The sequence below is a fragment of the Eptesicus fuscus genome, chromosome 14 (assembly GCF_027574615.1).
Source record: "Eptesicus fuscus isolate TK198812 chromosome 14, DD_ASM_mEF_20220401, whole genome shotgun sequence".
Taxonomy (NCBI): Eukaryota; Metazoa; Chordata; class Mammalia; order Chiroptera; family Vespertilionidae; genus Eptesicus; species Eptesicus fuscus.
In genome coordinates this window covers 68,401,533-68,417,776 of record NC_072486.1, presented here as the reverse complement: position 1 = coordinate 68,417,776, position 16,244 = coordinate 68,401,533, and the positions used below count along the sequence as shown (strand labels likewise).

The 16,244-nt window shown below is 36.3% G+C and overlaps 1 protein-coding gene across 1 annotated transcript in view; it reads left to right on the top strand.

The window, feature by feature from the left end:
* The window catches only part of PTPRZ1 (protein tyrosine phosphatase receptor type Z1), a 197,500-nt gene that overhangs the window by 145,713 nt on the left and 35,543 nt on the right, over positions 1–16,244 (top strand). Inside the window, 3 exon segments of the mRNA XM_054726188.1 lie at positions 1–568; positions 6,107–6,251; positions 14,721–14,812. Coding sequence (XP_054582163.1) covers positions 1–568; positions 6,107–6,251; positions 14,721–14,812 — 805 coding nt within the window.

Genomic DNA, 16,244 nt, shown 5'->3' with positions numbered 1-16,244 from the left:
GATGATGATGATGATGACAGAGAGAGAGATGGCTTAGCTGTAAATAAGTGTATGTCCTGCTCCTTCTATAGAGAATCCCAGGAAAAGGTGGTGAATGATTCAGACCCCAAGGAAAATGGTCTTGTGGATCAGAATAACCCAATACCATACTCCCTGTCTGAGAAGTCTGAAGAAGAAAGTAAAGTCACAGTTGTGACCTCAGAAAGTCAGGCTTATATGCACAGAAGTCCTAATAAATCACCATCAACAAATGTGCTCTCCCAAAAGCACAGTGATGGAAAACAGGACAGTGACATTCAGACTGCTAAGGCCCTGCTTCCTTTCACCCCAGCATCTACAGCATGGGCCATTCTCACAGGTGACGAAGAGAGTGGATCAGGGCAAAGTATCTCAGAGAGTCTTAATGAGAACGAGACCGCCACAGATTTCAGTTTTCCAGATGTTAATGAAAGAGCTGAGGCTGGGGTCCTGGAAGCAGGTGACTCGGAAATAACCCCTGGGCCCCCACAGTCCTCAGCACCGACTGTTGCTAGCAGGCACTCAGAAGTGTTCGACATTGCAGAGGCAGGTTAGTTGTGGATCAAAGGGATAGACTGAGGCTGGTGGTTTTCTCCCTCAAAAAATAGAAAAATCATGAAAACAGAAATTTGGTAAAATGATGTATCGGTTTTTAACCAAAACTTCAAATCAATTTACGATTTTTAGAGTATGATTTTGTTCATTACTTCAAATGAATACTCAATATGTTGGGGTTTTGTGTGTTTTTTTATTTTTATGAAAATATTGTTGGCATACCATGTTGTGTTAGCTTTAAGTGTACAACATAGGGATTCAACATTTATATACCTTATGATGTGTTCACCATGACAAGTCTATTAACCATCTGTCATAGTGCAAAATTATTATGCTATTATTGACTCTATTTCCTATGCTGTACACTACATCTCTGGGTCTTATTTATTTTATAACTGGAAGTTGTCCCTCATTCCCCTTCACCTTTTTCAGTCATTGCCCCATTTCCCCACCCCAACTCCAGCAGCCATCACGGTTTGTTCTCTGAATCTGAGTCTGTTTCTGTTTTGTTTGTTTTTGGTCTTTAATTCTCTGCAAAAGAGAGAAAGTGACTTTTATTTATTGTCAGTTTTTCATGTTCTACATGATGCCTGTTGTATGTGGGAGCAATTACGCGTGCATAATATATTTTTACTTATCCTGCTTTTTAAATGATAGATTAAAGTGTGCTATTTTTAGATGATTTTAATTTTCATATTTACTTATGTTCTAAAATAAGTGGTAAATTAATTCTATTGAATTCGAAAATGAGTTATAAATTCTGAGAGTAATATGATGTAAGCACCTTTTCCTGACCCGCCCCATGAAAAGGAATTACATAATTTGCACCACATTAGCTTGGGGAACTTTATAAAAAAGTTCTATTGCTAACTTTTGAGGGTGAATGGTGTGTTTTTTTTAAAAAAAAACAAGGTTTTAGTTTTTTAAAATTGTCTTTGTTTGATTATCTTAATGTTGCCTAAAGAGGGCAGTGTAAACTAACAAAGCACAGTCTACTTTGTACTTGTTATACACCTTTCTAAGAAGTTAAATAATGGGCATTAATATGCAGTGTATGTATAGGTATTGTATGACAAGATGTAAAATGTTAGAACACTTTCTGTGGAGATGCATTTCATTTATTAATGTATTTTATGCAAATTAGTTTATTGGCCAGATGTTTCTTAGAGCAGATTATTTACAGCATGTTTGCTTCAAATGCCAATGAGAAAAAAAAGGAAATTCAATACCATTAGCCACATGGGATACTAGATAATTTTATTGAATTGATCATAAGAATTTTACAATTTGCTTTTATTAAATTTTAAAGCACTTTTTAAATTAACAATGAAAATAATTAAATCTAACAGTAAATTAAAAGACAGGCTAGAGTAACATCTTTCACTATTATTGCATAAAAGTGAGTATTTATAATCCAGAACATAGACACCAATCTCATTGGGAGATTTTTTTCTCTTTCATTATTTGTATCCCTTCAATTGTATGCTGTTCTTTCAGTACAGCAACAATTAAAAGTTTGTACATTTTGATAGAGAAGTTGTCTAAGTATTCTGACTTGATATTATTTAACATTGCTTTCCAATTTAAAAACTTAAACTCTATCTGAGAATAAATAATTAACCCATAGGTCACCATATTCACTAGTATTGCCATATATATATATATATATGGCAATACTAGTTATATGGCTCCAATTATAGTACACTTTTTAAATGTTTATCAGATGCATTTTAGAGGACAATATCAGGAATCAATCTATGGCTCCAATTATAGTACATTTTTTAAATGTTTATTAGATGCATTTTAGAGGAAAATACCAGGAATCAATCTATTTTTCTGTCTTACTGGGTAGTGACATCATTGGATATTCTTGCTGGATTATGCTTTTATAGAAAGACAGTATATATAGGGAAATACCAAACCTAGAATTACTGACTAAAACTTAGCAATTTCTCTTCAATAAATCTTACTAGATTTATGAAATTATTAAGAGTATGTTTTCCCACTGATGAGGAGAAAACAACATGAATATAGCATCCCACATCATAAAATAACAATTAATGAAGTAAATAAAATAAAACAAGATTAGGGAAATTATGGCTTGTTTTTAAACCTATATCTGTAAAAAAAAATACATAGTATGTCTTATCAAATAATTGAATAGGCCTCTTTGTCAAATGCCTATAGACTAATTCTGAGACTTATGATTTGATTATGTATCTTTAAAGGTAGAATAACTTACAAGACATGTTCCTCAAAATAATATAGGTAAGCCAAATATTAATACATGCAGTTTATGACTGCATAAACCTAGACCCAGAGATACTAGATTATCTGGTCCAGGTCAGTTAGGGAGTTAATACAAAACTGAGACTGAAAACCTGAGTTATTGGTGTCTATGTCTTAGGACTAGGCTTTCGAGATTGTAGATAATAAAATATATATGTAATGCTTAGTTTGTAATGCCAGAATTATAATCTTTTATTCTGAAAAGGTACTTTAAAATAATAATCTTAGTTTTGTTTGTTTTTTTCTAATTGTCTATTAGTAGATTCTTGCCTTATCATTTCGGTAAGTTATATATACAACTTAGCTTATATCAAAATTAATATTTTAGTTTCAACTAATGAATATAAAAATCAATGCAACTAGTTGTCATTATATATGCAATGCAATCAGTTGATTGTGTGCATTGTCCTGTAGTATCCCACCTTGAACAAAAAACCTAGGTTTCATAATATATAACCAATTATTATGGATTTGTCATTCTAACTCCTCAATTAAAGGTTTTATTTAAAGTCAGACCTCTCAGAAAACTTAAGAGAAAGTCTGTATACAAGACTAAATTGTGCACATGTGTATGGATAGTGTGTGTACATAGTGTGTATGGTATATATGGTAATTTGTTATGCATTTAATGTGTTATGTGTCTTATATAGCACATATATGATCATACATACCTCATATATGTTGCACATGCATATATATAAATGAGATATGTATGTATCTATATATGTTTATATGCATATTGTTATGAATATTTGTAGTCATTGAAGACCTATGTAATTATATAAGCTCACTTTGTATGTAAATTAATGTACATCATTGGTTCTCAAACTTTAATGTGAACCAGAATCACCTGGAGGACTTGTTAAACACATATTTCAGGGCCTTACCCACAGTGTCTTTTTTTATTATTAATTTTCAGAGAGAGAGAGAGAGAGAGAGAGAGAGAGAGAGAGCAAACCATTGACTTGTTCCACTTATTTATGCATTCCTTGTTTGATTCTTGTTTTTTAGTTTTTTGGGTTTTTTTGCTGTTTATTTGTGTTGTTATTTTTAATTTTTTATTGTTGAAAGTATTATATATGTCTCCTTTTCCCCCCATTGACCTTTCCCAGCCTGCTTCCACCCCCCAGCACAAGCCCTCACCCCCCTGTTGTCTGTGTCCATTGGTTATGCTTATATGCATGCATACAAGTCCTTTGGTTGATCTCTTACCATCCCCCTCCCACCTTCCCCTGCCTTCCCTCTGAGGTTTGACAGTCTGTTTGCTGCTTCTATGTCTCTGGATCTATTCTTGTTCATCAATTTATGTTGTTCATTATATTCCACAAATGAGTGAGATCAGCTGATACTTATTTCTCCGACTGGCTTATTTCACTTAGCATATGCTCTCCAGGTTGACTCTTTTATGCCCTGATTGGAGACTGAACCTGCAGACTTGGCATATCAGGACGACACTCTAACCAACTGAGCTACCCGGCCAGGGCACCACTGAGTTTCAGTAAATGTGGGGTAGGCCCCAAACTTGCATTTTTAACAAATTTCAGGGGATCCAATGCCACTAAGGACTGCACTTCAAGAATAACAGACACAGATAATATTAACCACCCTTTGTAATTACTAGGTACCAGGAACTTTGCTAAATGGTGATTTCATTTATTACTCACAGACTTTCCATTTAGATCATGATCGTTATGATAGAAAAAAAGTGTGAAGACAATAAAATAAGGTGCTTTTATAAATTTCATAGAGATATTTTAAAGGATTCATCATCAGATTAATTCATTTTCTAAATGAGCCTTGCCCTAACACGTAACTGCCAGAGCACATGGTTAACAAAGTAGAAAGAAAACGTGGGCTTCTCTCACAGGATATTAACTACAGGGCAGGTGTCAGTTGACTTACAACATTTCCACTTTTCCATTTTATGATTTTTTAGGCACATCCTTGAATTCCACTATATTTTTTTTTAGAAAATGCATCCATAAATTATAAGAACAAACATTTTGGGAAATTTGGGTATCGATTCTATGCCTTGGATCTGTATGAGTAGATTAAATTTTTGGCCCTTTTTGCATCATCCAGTTACAGAAGGAAGCTATCATTTTACATCTTAAGTTCTCTGCATTAGATATATTTTGCTTATGAATGTATATCACTCTCAAAATATTTCAATTTCCATTGAATCCCTTTGTCTCATGTCACTAATGGTAAGGGACTTAGTACCACAGCACCAGATGTGCCATTTGTGTAGGAAGCAATGGAGAAGCTCCTGGAGGACGTAATGTAGTTCCTTCTAAACGTCTCCCGGCAGACAGGTGGCGCTGTCAGCTTGTCATTATGGCAGAACGGTTCTACTGTTCAAGCACCTTTGTCTCCCCCTGCACACACCTGGGAGTAGAAGGGGCGATGGTGCCTGGCCACGGACACCCTGGGTTCTGATCCGCCTTTACCAACTTGGAAGGACAGCGCCAGTGGCAGTGATTTTGAAAATGCTAGAACAATGACACACCTGAGGGCTCACAAAAATACTCACTTGTCACCTTTTAAAATGAACCCAAGGAGAGAATTTAACCTTTTTCATAATTTACATTTGCATATTTGAAAAGAATTTCTTAGATCTATGAAGTCCTTCCATACATGTGCAGTAGTATTTTTATTTTTGATATTTTTATTTTTGAAACTGATAAGAAGGATATTCGAAATAACATTTTAAAGCATCCTGCATTTAAATTTTAAATAGTTGTTATCTTCAGTAAGATATATCTTAATGTAAGAAGGGTTGTCCTAAGATTCTCTTTGAATGAAATGATTAACTGCTCCTAATTATTTCCTAATTGCAGGATTAAAAATGATTCTTATATGGTGATTCAGTAAGTAGCATTGTTCTCCTGATTGTTTTATTTAAAAGCTGGATAGCCTTCTTCTTTTAATACTTCTATTTCCCTTTTAACAATCTTCTCAAGGCAGTATTATGCTCACTCTTGCTATGGCTCCTCTACCTGGGTGCCAATCTCTGTTAGGATATTATAGTTCTTCAGGTCTGATCGCCTGCCTTCTTTTTAGATTTTGGTTTACTTAAATTGGCTTATAATCATAAACATTCTTTGCATCATAGAGTCAAAATTTTAAAGGTAAGAAATTATTTGCAATTGTTTATGATTGAAAATGGCAATTATTTAATTGAAAATGTTGTAACTTTCCTTGAAATTTAAATATCAACTCTCTTCATTTTCTCCGACTACAGAGGCCAGTAATAGTAGCCATGAGTCTCGTATTGGTCTAGCTGAGGGGTTGGAATCCGAAAAGAAGGCAGTTATACCCCTTGTGATCGTGTCAGCCCTGACTTTTATCTGTCTAGTGGTTCTTGTGGGTATTCTCATCTATTGGAGGTAAGTTGAGTGTTTGTTTTGGAAATGTTATCTCTTAAAGCTCAGATTTTTGCCTGTTTTTACCTGAAAGTTTGTCAAAGCACATTCAAATTCCTTTTACTTGAGAGCTACCATTAACTTATCCAGGTACTGTGAATGAGATTAATTTTTGAATCCAGAGTCATAATAATCAAAGATTTGATTATTCTTCATACTTCAATCAAACAATGAAGGGTAAAATGGAGGACCTTTGGCTTAAGTTACTATAATACAGTACTTTTACAATTGTACTTTCATATTTATCTAACATTCAAACCTTCTCATAACATTTAACATGATTATAAGCTTCTCCGCTTCAATACTCCCACTGTTATAATTTTAAAAATTATTATTTATGAATACATAATTTTTGATATAGTAAAAAATAGTTTTTTAATTATTGGATTAGGTACAAGATGTGTATCAACTGCATACTAAAAAAAATAGTACCCCATATATAAAAGTAAAATTCAAGCAATTAAAATATGAATTTAATTAGAAAATAAATTTTTTTAAAATAAAATAAAGACCCATGGGATTTGAAAATATATTATAATTTGCCTTGAGGATGAAATTTAGCTTCATTCCCACCAATAACATACTAAAATCTTTAAAAGACAGGGAAAATTGTATCCATCATAAGCTTCCCATCCTATACCAAGATGAACACAAAGCAAATTAGTGAGTTTAACATGGACACAATGTAAGTCAGTACAGCTGTTATGATTGTGTCTGTTAGTAAACAGGAACTTTATAATGATAAAGGAAATCATATCTGTAAACTAAGAAAGGGCATAGCTTAGTACTTTCTACTTCTGTTTTCAAAGAGCATTTTGTTCAGAAGATCTATAATTAACTCTTTTTTGCTATAAATCCATTAACTACATTTTGCTATAAATCCATATTACCATTCTTTATGTGTTATCCCAAAATATATTCTCATTTTATTAAAAAGTATTTACTATTTCAAAAATATTGACTATTTTCCATGTACCTAAGGTAACAACTATGGGAGAATATTTTTAAATGAATGAATGATAGTCACTTCTGTCAAGAAATTTGTGCTCATTGAGGAGAAATAATTCTCGATGAAAATACTAGTATATAAAATATTATAAAAGTGCATGCATGTGAAGCTAAAAGTGGTCTAAAAGAACTAAAGAGCTAAAGCTAAAAGAGAACAAAGGATCTTGACAGGCCAGAAATGGCAGGCAAACATAAAATGTATTGTTGGAGCTGGACGGAATTCAGAAGGTGGAGATAGGCCTGGCCGGCGTGGCTCAGCGGTAGAGTGTTGACCTATGAACCAGGAGGTCACAGCCTGATTCCTGGTCAGGGCATATGTGGGGCATACAGAGGCAGCCTGTCAGTGATTCTCTCTCATCATTGATGTTTCTATCTCTCCCTTCCTCTCTGAAATCAATAAAAATATGTTAGTAAAAATATTTTTAAAAGCTCTCACAAGGCTTTGTAAAAAAAGAAGAAGAAGAAGAAGGTGGAGATAAAGGTAAAGGAGAAGGGCATTGCAGGCAGTAGGCAAGATCAGAAGCAGGATGAGCCATCCCTGGAGCATGTGGTTGCATGACAGTGGTTGGCTACGGTAGAATGTTTTCAAGGCCAACTGCATTTCATACCTGATTTCCTTTACGGAACAGAGTAGACTGCAGACTGTGGAGAACAATCATGCTTCTGTTATTGTACATGGGTTAGGTGCCTATTTTGTCCATAACATGATGCACACAAAGCTGCTTTCTTCAGTAAGTTCTGTAGTTGCCAGTGACTCTTTTTCCAGAAGATCCCATACTCTGCAGAGTCCCGAGATCACAGTACAAAATTCAGACATGTTTGCTCAATAAGAATTCATATTGCTTTTCTCCCTCCTTACCAACAGTGATATCATATTTATTTAAATGACTTATTTATATCTAATCTGATTTCCCCTACCAAACCAGTATCTGAACTTATTGGGAATTGGAGTTAAACAAATTTAAAATAAGATGGAAAGCAGGACCTAATTCTACTTCATAGTAAATAGTGCTAGAACAAAGTTCCAATAAAGATGTCAGATAGTTTATAGTTATAAGATTGAAATAATTATGAGTCTTCTAATCTCTTACTTAATATTTTAACTTTATTTTCTACAAATTTGAAAATTACTCATTTCAATACGATTTGATATTTCATGGAAAATTAAATTTTGGAGTGTTTTTTATCTTCTATTAATAATGGGTTATTCCACCTGTATCATGCATGGAAAAAATATAAAACTACAAGTTGGGCAAGATTAATTTTACTTTCACCAATAAGATGTTTCTCTTTTCCTCACAAATAACACCTGATGTACCTTGAATAGAGAGTGCATTAGCACTCTGGTGGTTTTATGTGTGTGTGGTTTTTTTTAAATATATTTATTGATTTCAGGGAGAGTAAGGGAGAGGGAGATAGAAACATCAATGATGATAGAGAATCATTGATTGGCTGCGTCCTGCATGCCACCTATCAGGGATGGAGCCCACAACCTGGGCATGTGCCCTTGCCCAGAATCGAACCCGGGACCCTTCAGTCCTCAGGCTGACACTCTATCCACTAAGCTAAACCAGCTGGGCTTTATGTGTATATTTTATATATAACTATCAAATGTTTTGATAATTTTTGCTACTTTTACTTACCCATTTCAGAACTTGACATATCTGTTCTACTCACATCCATGTGAAGTTAAATAACTTTGAAATGTAACCTTTTAGATCAATAATATGGTAGGGGTGTCATTTGCCAAATTGCAAAATGCCAGTATTGTACATTCTTCAAGATTTGTGTCAATTACCCAAATTCCAATGTAGATGCATTTGTGAACAATATGATTTCACTAGTCCCGTGATCGGCAAACTGTGGCTCAGGAGCCACATGCGGTTCTTTGGCCCCTTGAGTGTGGCTCTTCCACAAAATACCACGTGTGGGTGCACATGTACAGTGTGATTGAAGCTTCGTGGCCCATGCGCAGAAGTAGGTTTTCGGCTCTCAAAAGAAATTTCAATCGTTGTACTGTTGATATTTGGCTCTGTTGACTAATGAGTTTGCCGACCACTGCACTAGTCAATTTGGAAACATTTTAGGCCTTCCTGGAGACTGCAGCCTGTGGAAAGGTTAAAAATCATACCAGCCCAGCTGGCATGGCTCAGTGGTTGAGCATCGACCTCTGAACCAGGAGGTCATGGTTCAATTCCCGGTCAGGGCACATGCCTGAGTTGCAGGCTCGATCCCCAGTAGGGCGTGCAGGAGGCAGCTAATCAGTAAGTCTCTCTCATTATTGGTGTTTCTATCTTTCTCTCTCCCTTCCTCTCTGAAATCAATAAAAATATTTTTTTAAATCATACCAACAGGAGTCCCAATGGCCCTTATGTGTGTTTCCAAGCTTACATATTTAAACATTTTTCTAGCCTAGTTTTTAGGAGAAAAATATAACCTCAGAGTGTTATGATAAATCCTCTCTTGTCTAATTTACCTAACTGAAGGTGGTCCCCTATGTTTTGTGCAAATCTTGAGAGAAAATATGTTGTAACAGAAAGACAGAATAAATTAGAGGTGATAAAATCTGGGTCCCTTTCCCAGTTCATCCTGGCATTTGCTTTATGGCCTTGGGCACCTCACTCACCCACCTAAGGATTAGGCTTCTCTTTTTACCATTTGCAGGAAAGTTTCACTAGATTACCCTAAAGATTTCAGTCAGACCTTTCAGGTTTCTGTCATGAATACAGCATGAAGGATGGATATTGTTTCATATTTGTATACGGATCTAAAAAATGGAATAATAATTACAAATTTTTAGTTTTTAATTCTAAATACTTACTGTGATGAAAAGGTGTAAATTGAATAATCAGATTAGCGTTGATTGATAGGGCCTATGTCTGCAAGTTTAAAACAGTCATCACTTTTTCATCATGGCTGAGTGATAATTAGCAGGAGACATTGTGATCAACACTTAGCACATAGACGTGAAGACAGTCACTGCTTATACAGAACAGATGGACTATAGATAGTGAATCTTGTCATACATTAAATAATATGCCTTGAAATTATCTTCCAGATGTTTTAAGGTATAATTTACATGAGCCAAGTTGTAAGTTTCAAAGATGCAAAATTACTTTGATAAGGAAGATATTCAAAAAGTTCTTTTTAAAAAGACAAAGGGTAAATTTTTTTAGAGCTTTTTTAGTAGTTAGAATCTAAAAAAACAAAAACAAAAAAAAACACCACCAAAGTTATATTCAACAAAACAGCATTCATTAAAAGCAGTATAGAAAAGAACTTGCCATGGACACATTGCTTTGACTGGTGGGAGTGGGAAGAAAAGCATTTCGAATTCTCTCTTCATCTTAAATTTAAGTTGGTAGGCCCTTGAGGGGAGCTACCACCCCAGAATAAAGGCCTCCCAGTACCATGCTGCCTTTTAAGTATAATGTCACTTCCTAGGTAAGATTACCTAGTAGCAATATACAAATGCCCTTCATCCAGAATTTATCCTGCACTAGTTTAACATTTCCCACTTATAAGCTTTTTGGTATGATTTTCCTACTTACAAGGTTCTTTTGCTAAAAAAAAAAAAAAAAAAAAAAAGTAGAGTTGGTATTTACCCAGATACTACAGTGAACATTAGCAACATGTTAAACCTCAGTACCAATGTGTTTTAATTTATCTTTTCTATTGTATGAGATGCTATCTTCTTCCCATTTTCTCAGAGACAAGCTCTTTCTATTTGTCCTTCCATTCATCCATCCATGCATTCATCTTTCTCTAGCTATATACTCCACCTCTCCCTCCCAAATACTTTGAGATTTTTAAGTTATCCCATTTGGGGCTTGGGTAGATTAGAGACTTTAGAATGCAGCTGTAAACTAATTTATCATTGGTGGATTTACTTGCTCCTGGAAATCCATCTAATCTTTTAACATTTAACACCTGTTGTACTCCGGGCACTGTATTAAGAGTTGAGTCTACATAAATCCCATCTTTAAATATATATGGCACAAAATAAATATATTGCAAAATAATTACTCTAACCACCAATTAAGAAGAGAATTTAAAATAAAATAATGGAGAATAATGTCCAGTGAGGTGGAAGTCAGGATTAATTAGGCACATTTTTTAAATCAAGTAAAGGTGATTGTGAATGGAAATTTGTGTTAGGTGCAGGGGGAACAGAGAAACTGAGTGCTAGAGTCTGCTCAGACAGCGAGGGGTTGTTTTCCCAGGGAAGATGCCACTGAGCATCTTGAAGGAGGACAGTGCTTGCCTGGCATATCAGTAAGAGAGGCATTTGATCAATGAGAAGGAGAACAACGTTTACAGCTGGGAGGAGAAATACTGAGTTAGGACAGACAAGGGCATGTTCAATGATCTGTAACTTGTTAGTATTATTAGAGTAGAAATGTCAGAAAAGGTGAGGACCGTAGGTAGATAGGGTATACATACTGTAAGATACTGGGTACCGTAATCTAAAAGTCTGTAACATACAGAACTAGAGCCAGTGTGTTAAAGGACTAGGGAGACTGAGCTCTGGTTTGATACAAGAACGATTTCAACAGTAAGAGGCACAACAGTGGGACAGGAAGGCCTCCCCTTTGGTACCATTTGGAGGCACTTAGAAGGGAATGAGCTTTGAAGTAGTTTGAGAAAAAAATAGCTAGCAACTAAAGGTAACACAAAGAAGTGAGCTCCTTGTTACTGAAGGCATTCAGACTGGGCCTTCTTTATGTGTCAAAGATGCTGTAGAAGAGATTCTTGTATCAGCTGCTATATTGCACTGTCTCTTCACGCATCTTATAGCTTTAAGACTCATTGAAAAATGAATACAAACCCTTTTACCTGCTTGTGTAACCTTATTGTAGAGGAATGAAAGAGATTGTATTCTGTGATCTTAAAAGCAAGTGTCTAACCCAGTTTCAGAATAGGCTACATCTGTGGTTGCAAAGATAAGCCAAACTTTCCCTGTGGTTTCTGCTCCAGTCTGCTTTCACTTCTATTCAAATGTGGTCTTTCAATAGGATGGTTTCTTTATTGATTGACTGATTGGTTGATTTGAGAGAGAGAAACATCAATTTGTTGTTCCACTCTTTTTATGCATTCATTGGTTGCTCCTTGTATGTGCCCTGACCAGGGATCAAACCCAAAACCTTGGTGTATCGGGGCAATCTTCTAACCAACTGAGCTATCCGGCTAGGGCTAGGGGATGGTTTCTTTATCATAAGACTACTAGAGGCCTGGTGCACAGATTCGTGCACCGCTGGGGTTCTTCAGCCTGTCCTGCGGGGATCAGGCCAAAACAGGCTCTCTGACATCCCCCGAGGGGTCCTGGATTGTGAGAGGGTGCAGGCCAGGCCAAGGGACCCCTCCGGTGCACGATCGGGGCTGGGGAGGGACCATGGGAGGGCTCCAATGCGTGTCTGGCCCATCTTGCCCAGTCCCAATCAGCCAGACCCCAGCAGCAAGCTAACCTACTGGTTGGAGCATCTGCCCCCTGGTGGTCAGTGCATGTCATAGCGACTGGTCGAACAATCAAACTAACGGTCAGACACTTAGCATATTAGGCTTTTATTATATAGGATGGCCCTCATCCCTCCACTCGTCATTGATCTGCCATATCTACTCCACTTTCCAGATGTGAACAGGGTCCTTTTGTCATTTGATTCTACATCCACTCATCTTCCTTTCCACCACCTGTTTGTTTTTGAAGGCATTCTTGTGTTCTCTCCATTATCTATGTTCTCACAGGTTTCATTATCAATGACTTATAGCATTGCAGCAGAGGGCTAGGTTTTGCTATGCACATCGTTGCTTTTGAATATTTTTTCTTGTGACATGAAGGTTACAAATAAACTATATAATGTTATGTGACTCATACTGATAGCAGTGAATTCACTGAACAAATATCTGAGGGCACCTACACATGCCAGACCTGTTCTTAGCACTGAGGACTAAGACTGCACTGATTAAGACAAAGTACTTTGCCTTTGTGGGACTTACATTCTGATGAGGGAGGACCAGCTAAAAACATATAAGGCAAATGAACAGATACATAAGTAAGGCATCACGCAGTGCTAAGTGCCACAAAGCAAACAAAGGGCAAAGAATAGTAAGTTGGTGGGCTAGGCTGGTATTTTTAGCTGGCATGGTCAGAGAAGGACTCTCAGAGGAAGTGGCTTTTGGGTTGATGCAAAACTGATGGGGAAGAGGAAGGTGGCCAGAGGGAACAGCAAGAGCCAAGGGCTTAAGATGGTACTAACAGGGCCTCCTCCAGGGAGAAAGAGAGGAGCCATGAGGATTAGAGCCCATTGGGTAAGGGAATGAGTTATAGGAGATGAGACAGTTGAAGTAGGCAGGGGACCAAATCATGAAGGGTCTTTAGTCTTTCCTGAAGTAATTGAATATCATTCTATTGGGAAGCCATTGAAGAATTGATGCAGAGAACTGATTACTGAATAAAATGTAGGTGTGTCGTGGAAGAATAAATGTTATGTTAGAGTTCATTAGGATAAATGTCTTGTAGCTTGAAGCTTTTAAATGGAAAATGAGATTGGCATTTACTCAGATATTTCTATTTAAACTTAACCACTCATGAGTAATACTTCAAATACATTAAATGACCCACATCAAAGAGTGTCATTAGCAGTTTTAATTACCTAAATTTTTAAATGAAGCATGTTTTGCATTCGTTTATAGCAGCAGTTGGGTCTTTGCTCTTCTCAGTAGTTTGTAGTGTGCACTTACCAGATGTTACTCTTATTATCTGAATGGAAACAGATTCAGGTGACATTGTAGGTTATAGTTACCGTTGGTTCCAAATATGTTTATTCTCAAAACCTTCATCAACAAGGCTAGCATCTGTTGGGAAGAAAATCACCCCTATTTTTCGTTATATGCTCATTATTTCCTCACTTTGTTCTGTCATCAGTGTATTATCATACAGTATAAAGCTGACTTCTTTTTTCATCAAAACGTTACCACTGTGGAATTTTATTTCTACGTGATCATAGCTTGCTGTGTTTTGCTAGCTGCTGCCTGGGCTCGGAAGGGCCTGGTCACTGACATATTGAGTGAAAATAGCTTCACACAAGCTCTTTCCACTGTGGTCCTGTCCAAGGTAGAAACAGTGGAAGAGTAACTAGGGTGTTAAGACATTCTACCTCAGACAAGCTACAATTTCAACTACAACTTCAAATACCATCACTGCTTACAGCAAGTCTGATATCCACTTGCTCTTCTGCATCTGGTACATGAAACTGAGATAAATTTGGAGGCCATAAATTGCTCCAATACTTTGTGTTTTATAAAATAGATACAGATGTTCCCTTATGTTTTGTTTCTGATGATTTCTGTCATGACTTTCAAGCAGCGCAGAAATTGTCTCATTCTCTGAGGCAGCTGGTAGTTTAAATTGCCTTCTTTCCTTTCCAGGAAGTGCTTCCAGACTGCACACTTTTACTTGGAGGACAGTACTTCCCCCAGAGTAATATCCACACCTCCAACACCTATCTTTCCAGTTGCAGGTAATAGCTTAACGTATGACCATGAGGAGCTGGTTGATGTTGAATGAAAAGCAAAATGCTGGAAGGGTTGTCTTTATTGTACTTTGCAAATGTCTATAATATACTTCAGTAAACATTTGTGTTGCCCAAAATATATATTACATCATGTATCAGGCACCCAGTTGTTTAACTTGTTCTCAGAAAGTTTGAACATTCTTAACCATACACATGATGTGGGAAAATAGTTTATAATGGTTCAGATGTACTATGTTAAAGAACATAAGCATTTATAGCAATAACATATTAGTTAAGAATAATGCTGAGTTTTGGTCCTTTCAGCTTCTTTTAATGGAAACCTAAACAACAAAAATGGACTAAACCAGTGCAGTAGGGTGGATAGGACAAAATAACAAAAATGAGGAGAATCTTTAGTTCTTTCTGATCATCTGCATTTGTGTGGGAAAAGGTTTCTTAACTATGTTAGAAAAAAAATCAACTACTTTTATCAGAACTTGCCTGATTAACACTATGCAAGAATCAGCCAGTGTCATTTAAGACACCCATTGACCCTACAGTTCACACTATGACTACATTCCCAGACACTTATTTTATTACCATTGTACAACCTCTCAGCATGAAAGAGGTAACAAAAAAGGAATTGTCTAGAAATGTGTGACCTATGGAAGAAGCACAGATAGAAGGTGAGATAAGGACATGGAAAGTCATCAAATCAGGGAAAACAAAAGGAAAAATTCATCCACGTGGCCATTTTACAGAAGCCTCTTTTTAAATTTTCTGGTACTACTTATATTATTGCTAAAGACACAAGTTTCACCTGATATTATCTTCTGAAATCTCATGATTTAAAAAATGGGAAAAAGAGAAGCATTTTCTTTGTAACTTTTAACAGGCATAGGAATCAGACATCTTGGGCTGTTTTTCCTCTTTCATCAACTCTGTGTCTTTAATCCGCTACTGTTTTATTTCTATTTAACTCTTTGTATTAAACTGCTGTGTGTTTATGTTAGTATAGCACAGTGGTCGGCAAACTCAGTAGTCAACAGAGCCAAATATCAACAGTACAACGATTGAATTTCTTTTGAGAGCCAAAAACTGACTTCTGCGCATGGGCCATGAAGTTTCAATCGCACTGTACATGCACGCCCGCACGTGGTATTTTGTGGAAGAGCCACACTCAAGGGGCCAAAGAGCCGCATGTGGCTCGTGAGCTGCAGTTTGCCGACCACGGGTATAACACAATTTCTCATGGACATATAAGGGATTTTTGAGACTTTCAGTTCTGTTATCTATTCCATTTTGATCCCCTTCACTTTCAAACATACCTCTTCTACATATCCTGTTAGCCTGAGTATGCAAATTAACCATAATATTATCCAAAGTCCAGCATAGGTTATTATTAACAATATAAAGAGTAAATCCAAAATCAGGACCT